The following is a 19,511-nucleotide window of genomic DNA, read 5'->3' on the forward strand; positions in this document are numbered from 1 at the left end:
CCTCTGCCTCCCGAGTTCAAGTGATTCTTTTGTCTCATCCTCCCAAGTAACTGGGATTACAGGCATGCACCACCATGCCTGGCTGTTTTTTTTTTTTGTATTTTTAGGATTAGCACGAAATCTTACCATATTCCTGTGTCTGGCAGCACAGAGGAAGGATAGAAAAACAGTTCCTGTTGCTGGGAAAATCCCCATTTCCTCATATTTAAAATGAGAGTTGGACTAAATGCTGTCTACATTCCTCTGTAGTTCCAATACTTTAAATATGTATCTGACGCCTAGCAAATATTTCTTGAAAACTGTGACTCATGTATTGGCTAGTGTGGTGGATGGAATGAGCCTGGAAAAAATAGAAAGGAGGCTTCAGGCCATAAAATCAGTTAAGAAGTTTCCTAAGACTCCCCTCCCTGCCCTCACTCTTCAGTCACAAGGTAGGGACCCTTGCATGGCAACTAGATAGATGAACTCCATGTTCAAATGAAAAAGATTTTATCTTACCTTTGAAAAGCTTTTTAAGCAACCGTCTACATATCATTATCAGTCATTAGACGTATTTGTTGCCAAGCTGCCATCTCTGTGTTGATGGCTGATTAGTATACATAAAAACCATGCTTAGAATAAATTTTAATAATTCTGTCACCAACAACATAAACACAACCAACATCATTTGTGTTACCAATAATTTAATTCAGAAGGTTCCCATTTGACTCTGTTAGGTAATCAGCTAATTTCTTTGCTTGGTGCTGTTATAATCATTTTTTGTTTTTTGTTTAACATATGAGGCAGGGACTGTGACATTAAGTCACATAAAACAATAATGGGCTGTTGAATACTGAAAACTCTATTGGAGGAGTCATGCCTTACTTTATTTTACATGATGTAAGTGGATTAAAAATAATGTTGATTGAGAGTTGATTCTAGTCACAAACATGTACTTTATTTTTAAAAAGTGTACTGCTTAGTAAAAGACATTTGCAAATAGTTGTAGCAAAGACTATGAATATAAGGCAGAGTTTCCTAATTCATGTACTTTCTCGATTGTGGAGTACATCAACTGCTAGATGTTGCTCTCAGCACTAGACAGAGAAATGGGGGGGAAAATGCCAGTTGAAGTTTCTATTCTCATGGGGTTTCATACCAAGGGGTTAGAAAGACATGAACAAATAAGGAAATAAATATGTAATATAACAAATGCTAAGTAGAAAATAAAATAGGGTAGGGGACAAAAGGTGGAGATAATTTTATACTGATTTGCCAAAGGGGTCATTCTAATAAGGTGACAATTGTGCAGAGACCTGATAAAGAATGAGCTATAAAAATATTAGGCAAAGTGAGTTCCAGGTAGTGGCAATAGCAACCAAAATATCTGAAACATTCTAAAAAGTACAGTATGAATTTGAAGAACTTAGAACCTGGGCTTTTTGAAAATTTTTGGAGGATCTCCTACAGCATAAGTTCTCCTTTTTCTATTAAGCCTCTCTGACCACTCAAATGCTATGGACCTCCTGTTCCCATGAACTTCTATAGAATTGTGGGCTTGTAATTTAACACAACTAAATGCTATTTTTGTCTTGTTTTGAGGGGTAGTGTGGGGTTAGTCTAATTTTCTTAGTTGCACTGCAAATTTATGAACAAAGAACATAGTTTGTGCCATTTCTGACACCAAAACTTCTAGCCTTTGTGTCCTGGTGTTGAACATATGTTAGATCCTTAATAAAAGTTATTTGATTACCCAAACACTGTATAAGCAAAATTATGTGCAATGTAAAGTTTCTTAATGGGAAATGTTTCCTTATCAAGATTCTATAGGTGTGGTATGGAATTGCTGTTAGGATCAAGTACTTTTATTTGCAACAGAATGCACTCACCCCTTAGATATACAAAAGCCAACTAAAAAGGAGAAAAATATAACAAATGAGGAGATATATTAAAAGACTTTATTCACAATAGAGAAATTTTACAAATATAATTTTTAAAAATTATGTGTCAATCTATTGTTTCCCATAACATTGGAGATTTATATATAAAGTTGAAAATGACAGAATGGATTTATGTAAAAATCAAAAACAATGTACACAATGTATAGCTCATGTGAAAATGTCATGACAAGTCACTGAGTTCTGTAAACCGCCATACAACTCACATGTGTAATATTAATTGCACAAAGTATATCAAGACATATTGAAGAAACACAAAATTAAGTGCTACTTTAACTGTTCATTTTTCAGTATGTGAATACATAAATTTAACTGCACAGTTTTGTTGAAAATAAGTTTCTACTTAAAGACTTCAGTTGTTAACCCAAAATATAACTTTAATTAAATTACATCACTATAATATTACTCTCTTATCTTGTTTACATTTTTGGTGTTTTGGGACTTTTGTTAAAAAAAATCCAAGTTCTAGAATTGCAAAAACTTCATTGTTGCCACTGAGAGAGCAACATATAGTACAGCTTCTTGTCTATTCACACCAGGACACCAAGGTACCTTACAGTGCAGTGTGTACACACAACCTGATTTTAATACTGTATCTGCTGCAGAAGTACTTATCAGCTTTGTGCTCTTTCAAATCAAACTGAAAAGAAAATGAGTTAATTTAAATGGCAAGTTCAAGGACATTTATACAAACATTATAATCTTAATACATACGGCCCAATTTTGGCAATAATTTTTAATATTTTGCCTTAAAGTCCTGGGAACAAAGGGCTCTTGCTATCCATTTATTTCATTAGGTGAACTGAAGACATGAGTGGGAGAAATTATTCTGGATCACAGAGACACATTACCATGGAAATGATGATGTATGGAAGAGTCTTTTGCATTTACTAATTTTACTAATTTATTCTCTGACATACACCAATGTATGATACTGAAAAACAGAAAGCAGGTCATAAAGGTGGTTCTGTCAGATAAAGGCAATCTTTTAAAACACTTTCAAATGCTAAAATAACTAAAACTATTAAGCCTATAGCTAAGAAAATAATTGTCTTCAGTAATATTAGGTGGAACCATATGAAACTGTGGACAGTTTTTAAACTACAAATGCAGCAATTTCATATGCTTCAGCCTAATCCATGGGGTTGTACTGATCTTTCTGACCATTCTCAGCTGAAAATTCACATGGTCAAAGTCTTTGCACTTTAGTATATGCATCATATTAGCCCTTTCATGGAAGTATCTCTATCCACATAAATATATATGCATATATAGCGAGCCAGTGTGAGCAAACACAAGGTATCACCAAATCTATTCTTGAGAAAACCATCCCTATTTCAAACTTAATGTTTAAAAGAATCAGATATTGATTTTTATCTACTCCAGGACTGTGGGGGATTGGGAGCGGCCATTTCTTTATATTTCTTCTAAGTTGTGATCTCTACGTTGAATATAACCATACTAAATATGCTATATTCTTATTTGGTCTAAAATTTATTAGATTTTCCTTGATTGATCATGAATAAGCAAAATTGGCAAAGCTTCCTTCAGAGCCAAATCCTGCTTTCACAAACTGAAAGGAAATAATTTACTACATTTGAGATAGAGCCTTTTTCAAATCTGAGAAATCTGAACCAAACAGAATGCTTTATTTTCCCAAGAAAAAAAATCAAGATGAAATACAAACAAATGGAACTAAAAGCCATATGAAATACCCTCTCTTGGCCGGGCGTGGTGGCTCAAGCCTGTAATCCCAGCACTTTGGGAGGCCGAGGTGGGTGGATCATGAGGTCAGGAGATCGAGACCATCCTGGCTAACACGGTGAAACCCCATCCCATCTCTACTAAAAACACAAAAAATTAGCCGGGCGTGGTGGTGGGCGCCTGTAGTCCCAGCTGCTTGGGAGGCTGAGGCAGGAGAATGGCATGAACCCAGGGGGCGGAGGTTGCAGTGAGCCGAGATAGCGCCACTGCACTCCAGTCTGGGCGACAGAGCAGGACTCCGTCTCCAAAAAAAAAAGGAAACACCTTCTCTTTAGAGAGACCCAATTTCTTCATATATTCAGTTAAACACAAAAGCTAATCCATTAAATTATACTATTTTCTTTAGAAAAATGTAATTCAGTGATAGCAGAGCTCTGCAAAATTTGAGAGCTCACCTCTCTGTGTAGTAGGGAATGGAAGAAATTAACCAGTATGTAATTCAGAATTGACACAGGGCAGTAAAGTAAAATTAAAGGACACATTTACAAAATAGAAAACACTAATATAATTAACCAACAAAAATACACTGCAGTTCCGATGAAATGAGGTCAACATGAGATGATCCTTTTGGAATGACTTTCTAATTTGAATTATAATGTGAGTGAAGTATTTTAGAAGACATTCTATCAAATAATGATAGACCTGCATAAAGAGGCTGTCACAGTTAGAAGATCTGTCTCTGGTGGACAGACAAACCAGATTAACATGAAATTGAAAAGGAAAAAGCTTTTTTATACTTATTATTATGGCTTTTTGCAACATGGCAAAACATTACAGCTTAAAGCAGACATTATCTCCTCTTAGAGGAGGAAAAAGTTTTGCAGTCAAATCAAATTGTAATTAAGAGGTCATTGCTATACCATTCTACTCAGTTTAATAAAAATGGTATTACACCTTCATGAACTCCAGAGATAATAGGTTACTTAAAAACAAACAAAAAACTGGTGGATACACTGGCTGAATAATAAAGGATACGATAAGGAATTTAGGTCCACCTATACTTATGATAATAAACATAAAAGACTGCAAAACAATTTAAGAACTTAATCACAGACCTACTAATCAAAGTTCATCATGTGCCTGATTACCAGGAAAGGAATTATTAAGGTATGCAGTGAAGGGAATGGAGCAGAGTAAAATATAAAATGTCTTTTTATTCCTCTCTGATTTCAACTTCCTTTTTTTCTTTACGGAGGATAGGGAGAAGATGTGCCTCGCTATTGAAGATCCAGTGCTCCAGTGGAAGAAGATCATCGTCAGAAAATATTAGGTACAAATATCTGGTGAGAGAAACATAAGTATATGAGGCCCAAGGGCAGGCAGTGAAACCACAAACACACAGCAGAAACCACATCAATGTCTCCATTCATCTTACCGAGAAACATGGACAAGAGTCAAATATATCAACAAAACCCTGAGGGGTTATACTCACTAACGGGTAAAGAAGCTACTCAGTGCTTTGGTGTTGGCAGTATCAAGTCACTGAACCTAGTTATTGAGAATACGCCTGCAATTATAGCCATGCCTGATATTCTGAATCAGTCACACTTGATATTACTTCAATGTGTTCATGATAAAAGACATCTACAAAGATCTGTCCAGGTACCTTAGCCACATGGTTTTAGAATAATTTTTACCTACTTCAATGTCTCTGCCAGGAAGAAACTCTGCTGCACATCATCATAACTCTCATGAAGAAGGTAAACATCCCTTAGGCCTGAATAGCCTCCATTCACTCTGCAATGGTTTTCCAAGGCCTAAATTACAAAGAGGAGGGGAAAAAAATGGTCACATTTTAATAAGCTGATTGTCACTAATTTTTATTATTAGACTGTCAAGTTCAGATAAAACTTTTTATTTTTTATTTTTTTGAGACAGGGCCTCACTCTGTTGCCTGGGTGGAGTACAGTGGTACCATCGTGGTTCACTGAAGCCTCTACCTCTTGGGCTCAGGTGATTCTCCTGCCTCAGCTTCCCAAGTAGCTGGGACCACAGGCATGCATGCCTGGCTAATTTTTTGTAGAGATGGGGTTTTGCCATGTTGCCCAGGCTTGTCTCAAACTCCTGGGCTCAAGCAATCTGCTTGCCTCAGCTTCCCAAAGAGTTGGGATTACAGGCATGAGCCACTGTGCCCAGCCAAAATTTATTTTTTACAAATTGGATTCAAATTAAATCAAAGTTTGTTAGAGTTTTAGGTAAAAAAAAATTAAAACCATAAACTAAATGTAAATCAAAAATGAAGTCACAGAACATATGGACAACATATCTTACCTAATTTGAAACACTTCTGCCTTTAGTTTTGGAAAAATTTTTCACTGATTTTTACCAATTCCTCCAATGGTCTAGAGCAGGGTTTAGCAAAGTATGAACTATAGGCTAAATCCAGTCCACTGTTTATTTTTGTAAATAAACTTTTATTAAACCACAGCCATGTTGTTTAAATATTGTCTGCGGCTGTTTTTATACTACAATGACAGAGCTAAGTAGATGCAAAAGAGACTGGCTGGCTGTCCCCCAAGCTTGATATTGTCTGGCCCTTAACAGAAAGAGTTTGCTGACCCCTAGTTTGGAGAGATTGCTAATGTCAACTGGGATCATAAACCACTGGTTGAGAAACTGTACTGGAACAAAATCAGCTGCTACTATAATTGGAATATCTGAGTTTTTGAAAATTGATTGTAGGGTACTAATCAGTGATACTAGTAACAGAGCTAAAAGAAGAAAATGAAAGACAGTGAGAGACATGTGACTGGGATCTATTCCTAAAATACATTTTTTTTTTTTAAGTCTAGTATGGAAGAAGATGGGATGACTCCACTGACAACTCTCTAGAGAGAAATGATCCTACATTTCTGTAGTTGTCTGAATTTAATGAATATTTGGAAAACAGATGGGTTGGGCAGTGTGAGGATGAACATTTAGGTAACAACCTAAACCAACCTGCCTTCCACTTTGTTGGTTACCACTAAGATGGCTGCTGTTTGTGTTTTCTTTTCTCCTTCCAGAGCCCACTTTCTTTCGTTTCTATTTTTCTTTAACCTTTTTCCAGCTTTCCCAATGTATGACAAATATAAATAGTATACACTGGAAGGTGTACAATGTGATGTTTTGATATACACTTCTGTGGATATACACCATCTTCTGTGGTGGATATACATCATCTTCTGATGTGGATATACACCAAGAATTAGGATTGCTGGATCAGCTCTATTTTTAATTTTTTGAGAAACCTCCATATTGTTTTCTACAATGGCTATATCAATTTTCACTGCCACCAACAGAGTACAAAGGTTCCCTTTACTCTGCATCCTCACCAAGACTGATTATCTCTTGAATTTTTGATAACAGCCACTTAAAAAGGTATGAGGTGATATCTCACTGTGGTTCTGATTTGCATTTCCCTGATGATTTGTGATGTTGACCATCTTTTCATAACTGGCCATCCGTACATCTTCTTTGGAAAAATGTCTCTTCAGGTCCTTTGCCTATTTTAAAATCAGGTTGTTTTTCTGCTATTGAATTGTAAGTTCCTTAATATTTGGGATAGTAACCCCTTATCAGATATATGGTTTGCACACATTTTTGTTGTGTTTCGTTTGGTTGATTGTTTTCCTTTGCTGTAAGGAAACGTTTTAGTTTGATGTAGTTTCATGTGTTTATGTTTGCTTTTGTTACCTGTGTTTTTGGGTCAAATCCAAAAAATCATTGCCAAGCTCAGTGTCAAGGAGCTTTTCCCTCATTGTTTTCTCCTAGGAGTTTTATGGTTTTAGGCCTTATATTTAAGTCTTTAATTCATTTTGAGTTGTTTTTTTTTTGTGCTGTTTATATTTTGAAATTACATTTGCTGCTCTGCTAGTTATCAGGCATATTCATTTCTAGGGAAGTTATTTTCTGCTCATCACATCCTACTAATCCTATTAATTATATGGTCAAATAAAAATTTCCATTGTACAAAAATTGCCATCTGCAATCTGGTTCTAATTTATTGACTGTAGACAAAAATAATAAAGTTTAAGACTAAAACCCTAATATATTTTATAGTGAAATAAAGAAAATATAAACAAGATATACTTACTCTTAGTTTCTCACGTCATTTTTCACTTTTTAGTTTTCCCCTGTGGATCATAGTTCTGTCCCTCTTTTTTTTTTTTTTTTTTACATGTACAATTGTACCCCATTTTCTCCCATTTAATCCAACTACCAAGAAGATGGAAAGCATAGACCTTGCCTTATTACTTGAGAAAAATCTTCTCTGGCTAGAAAGGATTTTGGAGGAAAATAAGGCTCTAAGAATGTAGAGCCCAGAAAAGAGGTGAGGGAAAGTAAATACCAGCCATGGATTCTCATGAGCAGAGATGCTGCACTGAGAGCTCAGCTCCCATCTGCAGATACTGATAATGAGGTTATTGATTTTTCACATCAGGGCTGGAGGACAGAAGGGAGAGAGCAGAGACTATGAGGAGAAGAATTTAATTACCTGGTTAAAGAAAATCTGACCAGAAGGCCACATGAATAAAGAAAATGCCTTATGATTTCACACTTTTAAAAAGCCCCCAAGAAAATAAGACCAATCAACTTAAAAACAGATGCTTCGATTAAATTCTAAGTTCCAGACAGTGCATCAAATGGAGGAGGAGTGTGAGGAAACTTTCAAGTCCTATTATTTTTTCTTTCCTCCTTTTTCTTTGACAAAAACTCAAATACCAGATACGTAGAGTAAGGCAAAAATTATTGGTTAAAAAAAGGAAAAAAAAATCAGAATTTAGAAAAAATGGGCAAGCTTTTTATGGGAAACCCCATTTCCAGATATTTCTTTAAACAGATTTTAATCCCAAAACCTGTGTTCCCTTGAGGTTTTTTGGTGATGAGCTAATGATAGGGCCAGCCATGATAAATAGCCACTCCCCCTGCCCATGGAAACTGCTCTAAGCTCCTTCTTTTGTTAGAGGAGTTGCTTTTGGGGTGGACAATGCCTGATCACCTTTCTTTCTAGTTCACCCTCTCATTCTTGTTCCCCACAAGTCCTCCTGAGGTAAGCTATAGTATTCATGAACACAGTCAAAAATTTTGAGTGGTGGGCCAAGTTCCAGCTTGAGACTCCCCTTATCAGTGGCCCCAGAGGCTCCATGTCCCAGGCAGCGTCTTCCTTCTCAACATGCGGTTGTAAGTGAGAATGAAACAAAATGAAGAAATGCTTAGACAATAACAAGGGCTTCCAGAGGTTTAGAGAGGCCCAGCCACTTTCAGTTTTTAAAGCTTTTGGTAAATTAAAAAAAAAATTTTTTTTTTTTTAAGGAAAAGCATCAAAGAACCACCCCTCTCCCCTTACGCAAAAGTCTAGATTTTAAGACTTTAGGAATGTGAAGCCGGGGACAAGTAACTTTCCTGGGCCCTTACAACAGCCCTGATTCTATCAGCATCTCAACAGTGGAAGTTGTCCGTGTTTGTATGGCTAAGTCTAACCAGATCATCATTGTACTACAATCTGTTCTTGGGACTCTCAGCCTCGAGGCATAGGGACCACCTTGGTTTTGAGTAAATTATTAGTAGTTGTTAGTAATTATTATTAGTGATCCTATGTGACTGGGATGTGCTAATAGCAGAGAACAGGATATGAGAATGTTTATAGTGACTGGAGCTCTAAACAAGGGATGAAGGGTAAGAAAATAGCAAGCATCATGAGTTAAATCCTAAGTCAGAGGACAGAAGACTATTCTCTTGTCTACCAGATATATAAATGGCTGATCCATGGAGTAAGGCTGTCTGTGTGAGTGTGGTCTGAACTCAAGGGTAGAACACAGAGAATCAGGCACCTTGAACAAATCAAAGAGGGTCTGGAAACAGGATGAAGCCTGAGGAGGCAGGAGTAGGAAGGAAGAAGAGAAGTCACTTTCTGAGAGTCGAAATGACTGAGTGGAAAAAGTTAGGTTTAGAAGAGCAAAGAAAAATGTCTGTGCAAAAAACAAAGCCAAAAAACCTGAAATTACCAAAAAAACCCCCTGAAGCCAAAAAAATCACAAATCCCTATGTAAGGCTTTACCCTCTACTGTAGATCAGCTGAGATATTATATAATCTGTGAATATATACATATAATTAATATTCCGATAAAGCTCATGCTGTAAGTTATCAGATGTTTTACTGGAAGGAATTTGTCAGTTTCTCATGTGTTTTTTTTTTTTTTTTTTTTTTTTTTTAAATTTCGAGAGGGTCTTGCTCTGTTGCTCAGGCTGGGGTGCAGCGGTGCAATCTTAGCTCAAAATAACCTTGAACTCCTGGGCTCAAGTGGTCCTCCCTCCTCAGCCTCCTGAGTAGCTAGGGACTATAGGAGTGTGCCACCATGATGAGCTAATTTTTTTTTAATGGGTATGAATTGGTATTTTATTGTGCTTTTGATTTGTATTTCCTTGATGACAAATAATATGAAGCATCCTTCCATGTACTTCTTGGCAATTATATGGCTTTTGAGTGAAAAGTTACTCAGATGCTGGGGTGGTGTGGGGGCTGGGGTGGCCGGAGAGATATTGGTCAAAGGATATAAAATTGCACTTAAGAGCAGTAAGTTCAAGAGATCTATTGTACAATGTAGTGATGATAGTTACCAGTTAATAACAATATATGGTAATCTTAAAAAATGGGGCCATAGACCAAAAAAAAAAAAAATGCTGAGAGAGGTCTGCTGGGTGGCTCATGTCTGTAATCCCAGTACTTTGGGAGGGCAAGGTGGGAGGATCACTTGAGCCCAGGAGTTCAAGACCAGCCTGGGCAACATAACGAGACCCCGTCTCTATTTAAAAAAAAAAAAAAAATGTTAAGAGAGTAGATTTAAATGTTCTTACCACAAAAACTAAGCTATGTGAGGTAATGCATTTATTAGCTTGATTTAGCCATGCCACAACATATATATATTTCAAAACATTATGTTGTACACAATAAACATATACAGCTTATTTTGTCAATTATAAAAAGAATAAGGGAAATAAATAATTTTTGAAAAGCTGTTCATTTGGGTGGTATTTTCCTCCACAGGCATGAGTTTCGATGAGCTAATTTTTAAATTTTGTAGAGACAGGGTGACTTGTTGCCCAGGCTGACCGCAAATTCCCATCCTCGAGCCATCCTCCCACCTCGGCCTCCCACATGCTGGGATTACAGGCTTGAGCCACCACGCCTAGCCTTCCTGACATTTTTGACAAAAAGCTAAAGAAATATCAGTTAAATATTAATATAATTATATTATATATATTATATATATAATAATTTAAAATTATATTTTATATAAAATAATAAAATAAAATAAAATATTATATTTTATATATAATATATTAATAATATTAAGTATTATTTCTGTCAGGCAGACTTGCAAGTGCTTGAACATCTGTGATTAATGGAGTGCTGTTAACCCACAAAAGAACTCCCTAGTGTTGTAGTGCTGGATTATATACCTTTTCATATCTTATTTGACATTATTAGAAATTTAAGACACAGAAAGCAGGTTTCTCAAGTGTATCAGTGAAAGAAGGCTGGGAAGGGAGTGCTTTGTTAGAAGATAGGAAGACGGCTTACAATTTACAAACTGAAAGTATGGGTGAAAAAGTACAGTGCAAAGGAGATGTGACTCAACGGTAGCAAATGGAGAAGCTAACACTGACTATAATTTCAGTATAAGCCAGTTTTTTTTTTTTTCCTTTGGAGATGACAGTCTTGCTCTGTCACTCAGGTTGGAGTGCAGTGGCATGATCTCGGCTCACTGCAAGCTCCGCCTCCCGGGTTCATGCCATTCTCCTGCCTCAGCCTCCAGAGTAGCTGGGACTACAGGCGCCCGCCACCACGCCTGGCTAATTTTTTTTTGTATTTTTAGTAGAGATGGGGTTTCACCATGTTAGCCAGGATGGTCTCGATCTCCTGACCTCGTGATCCGCCCACCTCAGCCTCCCAAAGTACTGGCAATTTTTTTTTTTTTAATATAAATCTACTAAAAGAACAAGTTGGACTATAAGCTGTGAAAAATCACACTGCTAAGAGAGGAAGAGGGGTTTCTGAGACACACTGCTCAGCCCTAAAAGACCACAGCTGGAAACCAGGTCAGGAGAAGAAAATCAAGGGAAATGATGGATGAGGAAAGGAAGAGATGGCAGAACGTGCTGTCTTCAGATAACTGGGGAGCTGAAATGTAGAAGGGAGATTTCTTTCCTCTGGTACCCCCAGAGCACAGAACATTGTAAATTGTGGCTTCAAAATAAGTAACTTTCTAACACCTTCAACCATTACCAATTGGAATGAGTTACTTTATAGTCCTTGGGTTGATGAGGAACAGCTATCTTGCAGAGATTTGGAAGGGAGTCTTGTCTTTAAGTAGAAAGCGGAATGAGGTGATTTTTAAGACCCCCTATGTTTCGGTTTGGGTTCCCTTAAAAATAAAGCATGAGACAAGGGTTGGACGCAGGATGCAGGAAGTCTGTCGGGGAGGTGACATCAGGAAGTGGGCAAGTGGGAAGAGCAAAACAGGGACGCAAGAGCCAATGAATTATACTAAGTTACAACTGTGTGCAACGAGGCTCACTCCTGCTAGAAACCCTCTGAAGAACCATGTAGCATGCATTCCAGAATGATTCTTGAGAGAAAGAAGACTGGCATAGTTATCCATCAACTCCAAAACCTCCTTGGTTGACAGCCATTAACTCCCCAGCACTTCCCAGACCACAGCCAGCTGGCTAGGGAAAGCTTTTCCACCTTCTTTTCCTGACATGGTTTCCAGCTGTGGTCTCAAGTGTGCATCACAACAGCCAAGTGCTGGAGGTGCTGGGGGTGAGAGCTGCCAGCATATGCAGGTCTGCTGCTGAAACACAGGAGGCCACGGGGGCGGGGGAAATGTGTGGCCATGCCTTCAAAGTCCTAGTTTTTCTGGTTTAAAAAATGCAAGATCCTACAGCACTCCTTGCTCACCACTATAGCTCAGGTTCTAGCAGAGGTTACTGGGGGCGTCCCCAAAATTGAGACCTCAGTGTTGTGACACAGGGAAATGATTTCATGTCATATATTATGTTAAAGGGTTGACAAGAAATAAAAATCATAACACATAAACCAACCTTATGATCCCATAAACAACCAACCTCCCGAAGAACAGTGCAAACCAAAGCACCCTGTCTACCTTGCAATACGAATTTGCTTACCTCCCATTTTTGATCCCTTCTTGGCCATACATTTTGCACATTCTAACATCTATAAAATGGATGTCATAATTTAATTGGCAGTGTTATTTTTCTTAGTGGTATATAAAACAATGATGCTTCTTACTAACTATGGTGTTTTAGATTTGATGGAATACATTATTCCTGATATTCTCAACTTAAACTGATATTCAATTCATTTGCTGGCCAATTGAAGATCAAAACAGTTCCTATCATCAAAGTTTAGAAAAGCCTCAATTTTAACATTTTTTTCCAGAGGAAAAAAACAGAAATGTAAAGAAATTACAATGACTACTGATTAAATGTAATATAACTGCCCCCTCAAAGAGGCCTAGAGAATTGCTGTTATTTAAAATGACTGATGATTAATAAGAAGACACATACTAAATGAAGAGGATAATCAGCAAGATTCACCGATGGCTTCCTAAGATATTAGTTAAATTTTACCAAAGGCAATATTCATTTTAGATTTCCTGAGAGAAGTCATTCCTCATGGACAGTTTTTAAAGATAGCTAACTTTCTAACAAAGAGTGCTAGAGAATGAGAGTGTAATTAAAGCATTTGCTTGTTCTTATCACCTGAATTCCCTTCCACTCCTTGCGGAATAATAACTCTTACAATTAGACAGACATTGTTAGATGCATATCCTGCAGGGTGTCTCCTCAGGCATTTGGCACACAAAGCATTCACTAGATTAGTTTAGGAAGGAGATATACCATCCTGGGCAGGAAGAGACCCAAGAGGTGACAGACAATGAAAATAACACCCTGGGCAGATGGAAAGCTTACAGATATTCCAAGAAACCTGAGGCTGGTAAAGGAATATCCTTATACAAAGTAATTCTTCTATAAGTGCTTTCTAAAAGTTAGACCTAAGTAGCTATTTACTCTAAGTAGAAGCATGTACTAGCATTTTAAAGCTCAAAGACAGAAAAAAACAGGAAGTGTTTATTGAAACAGACAGAGGTGAATATCCCCAAGCTGCCAATAACCCTTAGCTGGAATTAAGAGATCATCATTTTTGTATTAATGGGAACTTAATTTTAGACTATGCCTTTCTAGTCATCTCCTTCAATATCTATCAGTAGGTATATCTATATCAATGTTATACAAAGCAAAGCTGAAGCTAGGGATATAAAACGACTTCAATGAAAATACACAGTCCTAGGTGGAAAAAATCCTGGTTGAAGCTTTAAAAATTATAGAAAAGTTGATAAGCCTGATTTATAGGTATCAACTGAACATTTTTTACTATGACATTTATCTATAAGAAACATGCAAATTAAAACATCACCTCTACAGCTTCCCAGGCCCATTTCCTGTACTTTGGATCATGAGTCAGTCTCCACATATACATGTAAGTCTCCATAACTTCTGGCCGTAAGATGTAGTATTTTTCATTTTGTCTTGTAGCAATGGCTTCAACACCACCATCAAATCTGAAAGCTTCTGGTCCCAGTTTCATAACTAAAGGACATGGAATGAATGAATAAGGGTTATTGTTCTGGACAGTGCTTACAGTCAATAAGTTAAATGAAACTAGAAAGTACAGTCATCCCTCAGTATCTGTGGGGGATTGGTTCCAGGACCCTCCGAGGATAACAAAATCCATGGCTCCTTGAGTCCCTTATATAAAATGGCAAAGTATTTGCATACAACCTAGGTACATCCTCCCATATACTTTAAATCATCTGCAGTTTACTTATAATACTTAATACAGTGTAAATGTTATGTAACTAGGTGTTATACTGTATTGTTTAGGGAATAAAGATAAGAACAAAAACTCTATAAATGTTCAGTACAGAGAGAACCATCCATTTTTTGGGGAACATTTCTGATCTGCGGTTGTGGAACCCACGGATACGAAGGTCTGACTGTACTTTAACAACACTGAAGAGAGATGTCAAAGTGGTCAGTTTTAAAAAAGAATTATAAACATCATGTAATACATAAAACTCATATACTTAAAACATTTAGTCATCTAAAAGAGTCCATTTTAGAAAACAGTAACAATTTTTTTTTTTCATTTAACCCCCATTTACTGAGCACCCACCAGGCAAGTGCAAGACACCGTGGAATACCATTTGAGTTAGCCAGAAATTTAGTGGTTGACAATCCTAAGTAATTTTGCTACAAAAGGCTAGTTATTTGTACTTTGTGCTGCAAATTCCTATTTTATAAGAAGGGAGTGGGATTCATGATCTATTTCATGGGGGATGTGGAGAAGATTAACAATGGATAATACAATGCTAAGTTTCTCTTTGCAGGGAGATAGAGACCCTTGTCCAGTGTTATTAGCAAAAGCAGAAGTCAGTAAATTAGGCTGGCTTTAACTCTTTAGGGCCTGGATTTTTGTTTCTTGGCAAACTAAAGGTAGATATTTTCAGGTAGAAAATCATTGCCTTTTAAAATAAAAATATACATTCCTTTATGACATTAATCACGATCATCAAGTTTCATAGGCAGAGTGGACAGTCTTTTGATGGCAGCAATGACAAAACTGCATGAAATCAAAGCATGTGGGAATAGACTGTAAGTGAAGAATAACATGTACTCACATGTTCGATTATATGATTCATGACAGGTACGGGCAATTTCAGCCCCGAGTTCAAGGTAGTGTTGGGCCATGGCTTCGGGAGCTCCATCAGCCCCGAGTGCGAACATGCCTCCTGCAAAGCAGGTCAGGTGGCCCATCTTGTGCTCCAAGAGGCCCCCTTTCCACTCCGCGATGTAAGTTAGTCCGCTGCTAGACTTGCGGATCAAATGAGTCTCGATGGCCTGTAAAAAACACTTTTTTACTATTTTGTAATCTCTTCTCAAATTTATACTAAAAATATGCCCAACATTAATAAAAAAGAGAATAAAACACAACTCCCAATCAGAGTTTGGTGTTACAAATCCATTCAACCTGAAATTACACGCTATTGCTTTCTGTATTCCTCCGCTAGCTTAGGCCTTATTAGTTTGGTTAGTCAGAATTAACACTGCTGCGCCAGCACAGTTGGTTTTGCTTGGTTCCGCGACCAAACACTTGTATTCCTCACACTCAAAAAACTTTCCCCTTCCCAAAGACAGGCCACTGTGCAGTGGTAATAGTTGTTTTGGTACATTTTCATTTCCACAGGTGGTGAAATAACACAAAGCCCAGGCCCTAAGGTGGATGAAGAACACAGCATATTTGTGCATGAGATCCAGGATGGTGGCAAAACTCTTCCTTTCAATTCTGTAGGCCTGGAGGGATCACAAAATAGAGTGACAAAGAGGAGGTGTTCTGTGGCCAGAAGACTTGGCTTCAAATTCCAGCTCTGACACTCTCTCTAATTTGTGGAAGTGAACAATTTGCTTACTATATCCCTAAATCTCAGCATCCTAATCCATAAATGGGAACAACAGGATCTCCTGATAGGACTCTGCCACATTTTGTTTATAAAGCAGTCACTAATGCAAGTGGCACATGATAAAAGTCATTTATAATTATCATTCACATTTCCAATGTGGTGACACTTGAATCAAGTTCCTCCCTAATACTTCTATTAAAAAGCACACTATTATATAATGAATGAATATATATATTTTAAAAATCGGAATAAAAATCTTTAAATTTGGGAGAAATGATAATGTTTACAAAAATGATTTATAAAACATCTTTTATTTCTATCCCAGGTCTGTTGATATTCTCTTAAACTAGACAGACAAATAAAATATGCCTTATATTTTAAAAAGCAAAAATAATCTCCAATTCCTCTAATAGAAAATGCTCTCCCTGCTGCCCCACAATTACTTCATGGAAGGAAAAAGGCCATGACTGTGTCTATACCTGTACACTGCTATCAAGAGACAGGGATTTGTTAGGAAGCACATTTGGGAATAGACACAGAAAAAAACTTGTGATAGAGAAGAATGAATGAAAATGAATACACAGGAAGCTAAAACCTTTCCTACCTTTATTAGAAATAAACGAATGAAACCAAGATGGTAAGAAATAAATGAACATATTACTGTGCTCATTAACTGTGGTTAAGCTAATGTTATTGATGGTTTAGTTATTACATTAATATTTCATTCTTATTTTATGCAACTGAAGATCTTAGCTATTTATACTTCTCATAACAAAAATTGCAATAAAGTCCTTCAAGCAGATACTTGTTCATAACCCAAGAAATTATTCTTTCTACATGGCAAGAGTAATAGCTTTTGAGCATGAATTAGAGAAACATTATTACCCTGTTATGGATCCTAAATAAAGTACGATATTATTTCTGGCATGATTCGGACCAAGTTGCTACCTCTTAATAAAAGCTACAAGGAAATTCCAAGACCTTCAAAGCAGTAATTTTGTGTGGCCATGGGAAAATGCAAATAAATACAAAGAAGGATAGTTTTTAGTAGATCTACTGTGTCAAGGCTACAGATAATTGATTAGAAAAAAGGGTACTATATATTTTGTGATTTAATCCTTCTGTAATTGCTTTAAAAAATTGGTTTGATGAAGGCTTCAGAATCTTAAGTGTCTGATAAGTCATCTGCCCAGGTATCATTTACCATTGTGAGTTCCTAGTGTAATCTCCAGATAGGGCCATGATAGCCAGTTGAAAGCTCAAAATATTTTGTTACTAAAATAATCAAATAAAACATACCACTCTGGGATTAAATGCTTCCCAAAATCTACTTGAAGCTACAACAGAGTAACCGTATCTTCAGTAATCAACTGTCCAGAACAATAGTGTGCAGCATCCTCCCCTTGGTTACAATAATCTTCTGAAGTACAACTTAACAGAAAGAAACTTTGCTGTATAAGACGCTGCTACTTCTCAAAACAGAAATTTAGTTGTTCTAGCTTTGCTTTCTAAGTTGAAAATATACAATGCAATGAATATTAGCTTTTACTAGGAAGAGAAGCAGGAAACACTTTGACTTCATTTGTTCTTAATGGATTTTCCTGTCAATGATTTGTCTGATTACAATATACTAAAAGTTGTGTAGGTATGGTTTTAGGAACTAGGAAGAAAATATTTCAAATAATATTTTAAAGTTGTCTTTTTTTGAACATCAAGATCTCAGAGGGCCAATTTAGGATTAGAATAATTAAAATGTCTGCCAGTATGGTGATTAGAGGATGACAGAATGGAAACTATAAAATATGGAGAATTCCCTAGATTAAAATCTGAAACCTCATAGCAGTGAGGAAAAATAAACCTAAAAGAGGCCATGTGGATCATATCCTAGTTTGCTTTTGATGTTAATCACATGCCTTTATAAAGGCTGTGCCAAATGTAGGCCAATGTTCTCACTAAGGCGCTTCTGGTTCCTGCATGGGAAGTAGTGAAGACTCGTAAAGGAAACCAACGTCATACTCAGTGCCAGAACAAAGCAAGCTGCATTTATATTTAAATAAACAAGTATGCCTATGTCAAAATAACCCAGACCTCTTGTTAGAAAGACCAATTTTATAATGGCTACATCTTTGGGATTAAAAATTTCCATTTTTTTCCTATGAATTAACACTTTACTAAAAAATTTCTAAGCTGTCAAGACAAAGAAAATTTTTCTGAGGACTGAGCCACTATTTTACAACACTACTTGAGAAGCCTTGATAATAATATTAAAAGAATATATGTGTTACCACATTAAATAATCACAAAAACACCTGATTCCACTAAAAAATTTTGTTCCTGAAGAGTATAAATATTTTAGATAAAATAATTTTCTTCCTGACTTGATTTACTTTCTAACTTTATTTTCGGTTTTGATTGAGGCTTAACTGGAGGTGTTTCTTAGTTTACTTTTATACTGGCCTATAGACTTTAAGTAGTTTCTAACTTACCTTACTAACTTACTGCTTGCAAATTAGTAAATGAAGATTTAAATGTAGAATGGAAATTCTTACAAATAAATCCACAGTGAATGAGTTAAAAGGAATAGGTGTTGATACAGACAAACTTTAATCTTAATTTTGGTTTGACATGTAATTTCTCTGAGGTACAGCAACTTTATCTGTAAAACTGGGTAATAGCTCAAGTACTGTGAGAGAGAAAAAAAACAACACAACTCCACCATTTCATTTAAAGGAGCTACCCTAACACACTGCTTAGCACATGGTAGGCAATTCAACACACAACTGTTGCCTCTTACTTCTCCACTGTAAAGAATCTTTGATACTATTAATGATCTTCCCTTAAATACAAGTTTATTCAGATTTTTATGTGTGGATTTCCTTAGAGTACTGTCCACATATCTCTGGGGACAAGTTTACTTCACATGGAGGTAGCCATTGGGACTCTCTGTCTTCTTGGGCAATTTTAACTTAGGCAATTGTCAGAATACAAATTCAGGATTTCCCCCCACATAATATAAATTGTGGTCCTAAGGAGATAATTCATATTTATGAAAGAATACGACTTTTTCAGATATGTGACTCTTAACTGAGGTTTAAACCATGCAAAAACTTTAGCTGCCCAATTAGAAATAAACATCAAATATGATTACAATTATTATGATATTAGCAGATATCGAACTCTACCTAACTGGAAGTATTTTGTAACTCATTCATGTAGTACATCACTTATTCATTAAAACTTGATTAATATAAAAGTTATAAATTAGGGCTGAGTGGCAAAGAAG

The 19,511-nt window shown here is 36.5% G+C and overlaps 1 protein-coding gene across 3 annotated transcripts in view; it reads right to left on the reverse strand.

Moving 5' to 3' along the window:
* Positions 1-1,923: 1,923 nt before the first annotated feature.
* The window catches only part of MAN1A1 (mannosidase alpha class 1A member 1), a 176,839-nt gene continuing 159,251 nt past the window's right edge, over positions 1,924-19,511 (reverse strand). For all 3 annotated transcript variants that reach the window (XM_015137511.3, XM_015137512.3, XM_077999321.1), the window contains exons 10-13: positions 15,449-15,668; positions 14,185-14,357; positions 5,343-5,458; positions 1,924-4,981 (exon numbers count right to left, since the gene is read on the reverse strand). In XM_015137511.3, the coding sequence (XP_014992997.1) occupies positions 4,855-4,981; positions 5,343-5,458; positions 14,185-14,357; positions 15,449-15,668 (636 nt within the window). In that variant the 3' untranslated portion in view covers positions 1,924-4,854. The remainder of the gene's footprint in view (positions 4,982-5,342; positions 5,459-14,184; positions 14,358-15,448; positions 15,669-19,511) is intronic.

The sequence above is a fragment of the Macaca mulatta genome, chromosome 4 (assembly GCF_049350105.2).
Source record: "Macaca mulatta isolate MMU2019108-1 chromosome 4, T2T-MMU8v2.0, whole genome shotgun sequence".
Lineage (NCBI taxonomy): Eukaryota > Metazoa > Chordata > Mammalia > Primates > Cercopithecidae > Macaca > Macaca mulatta.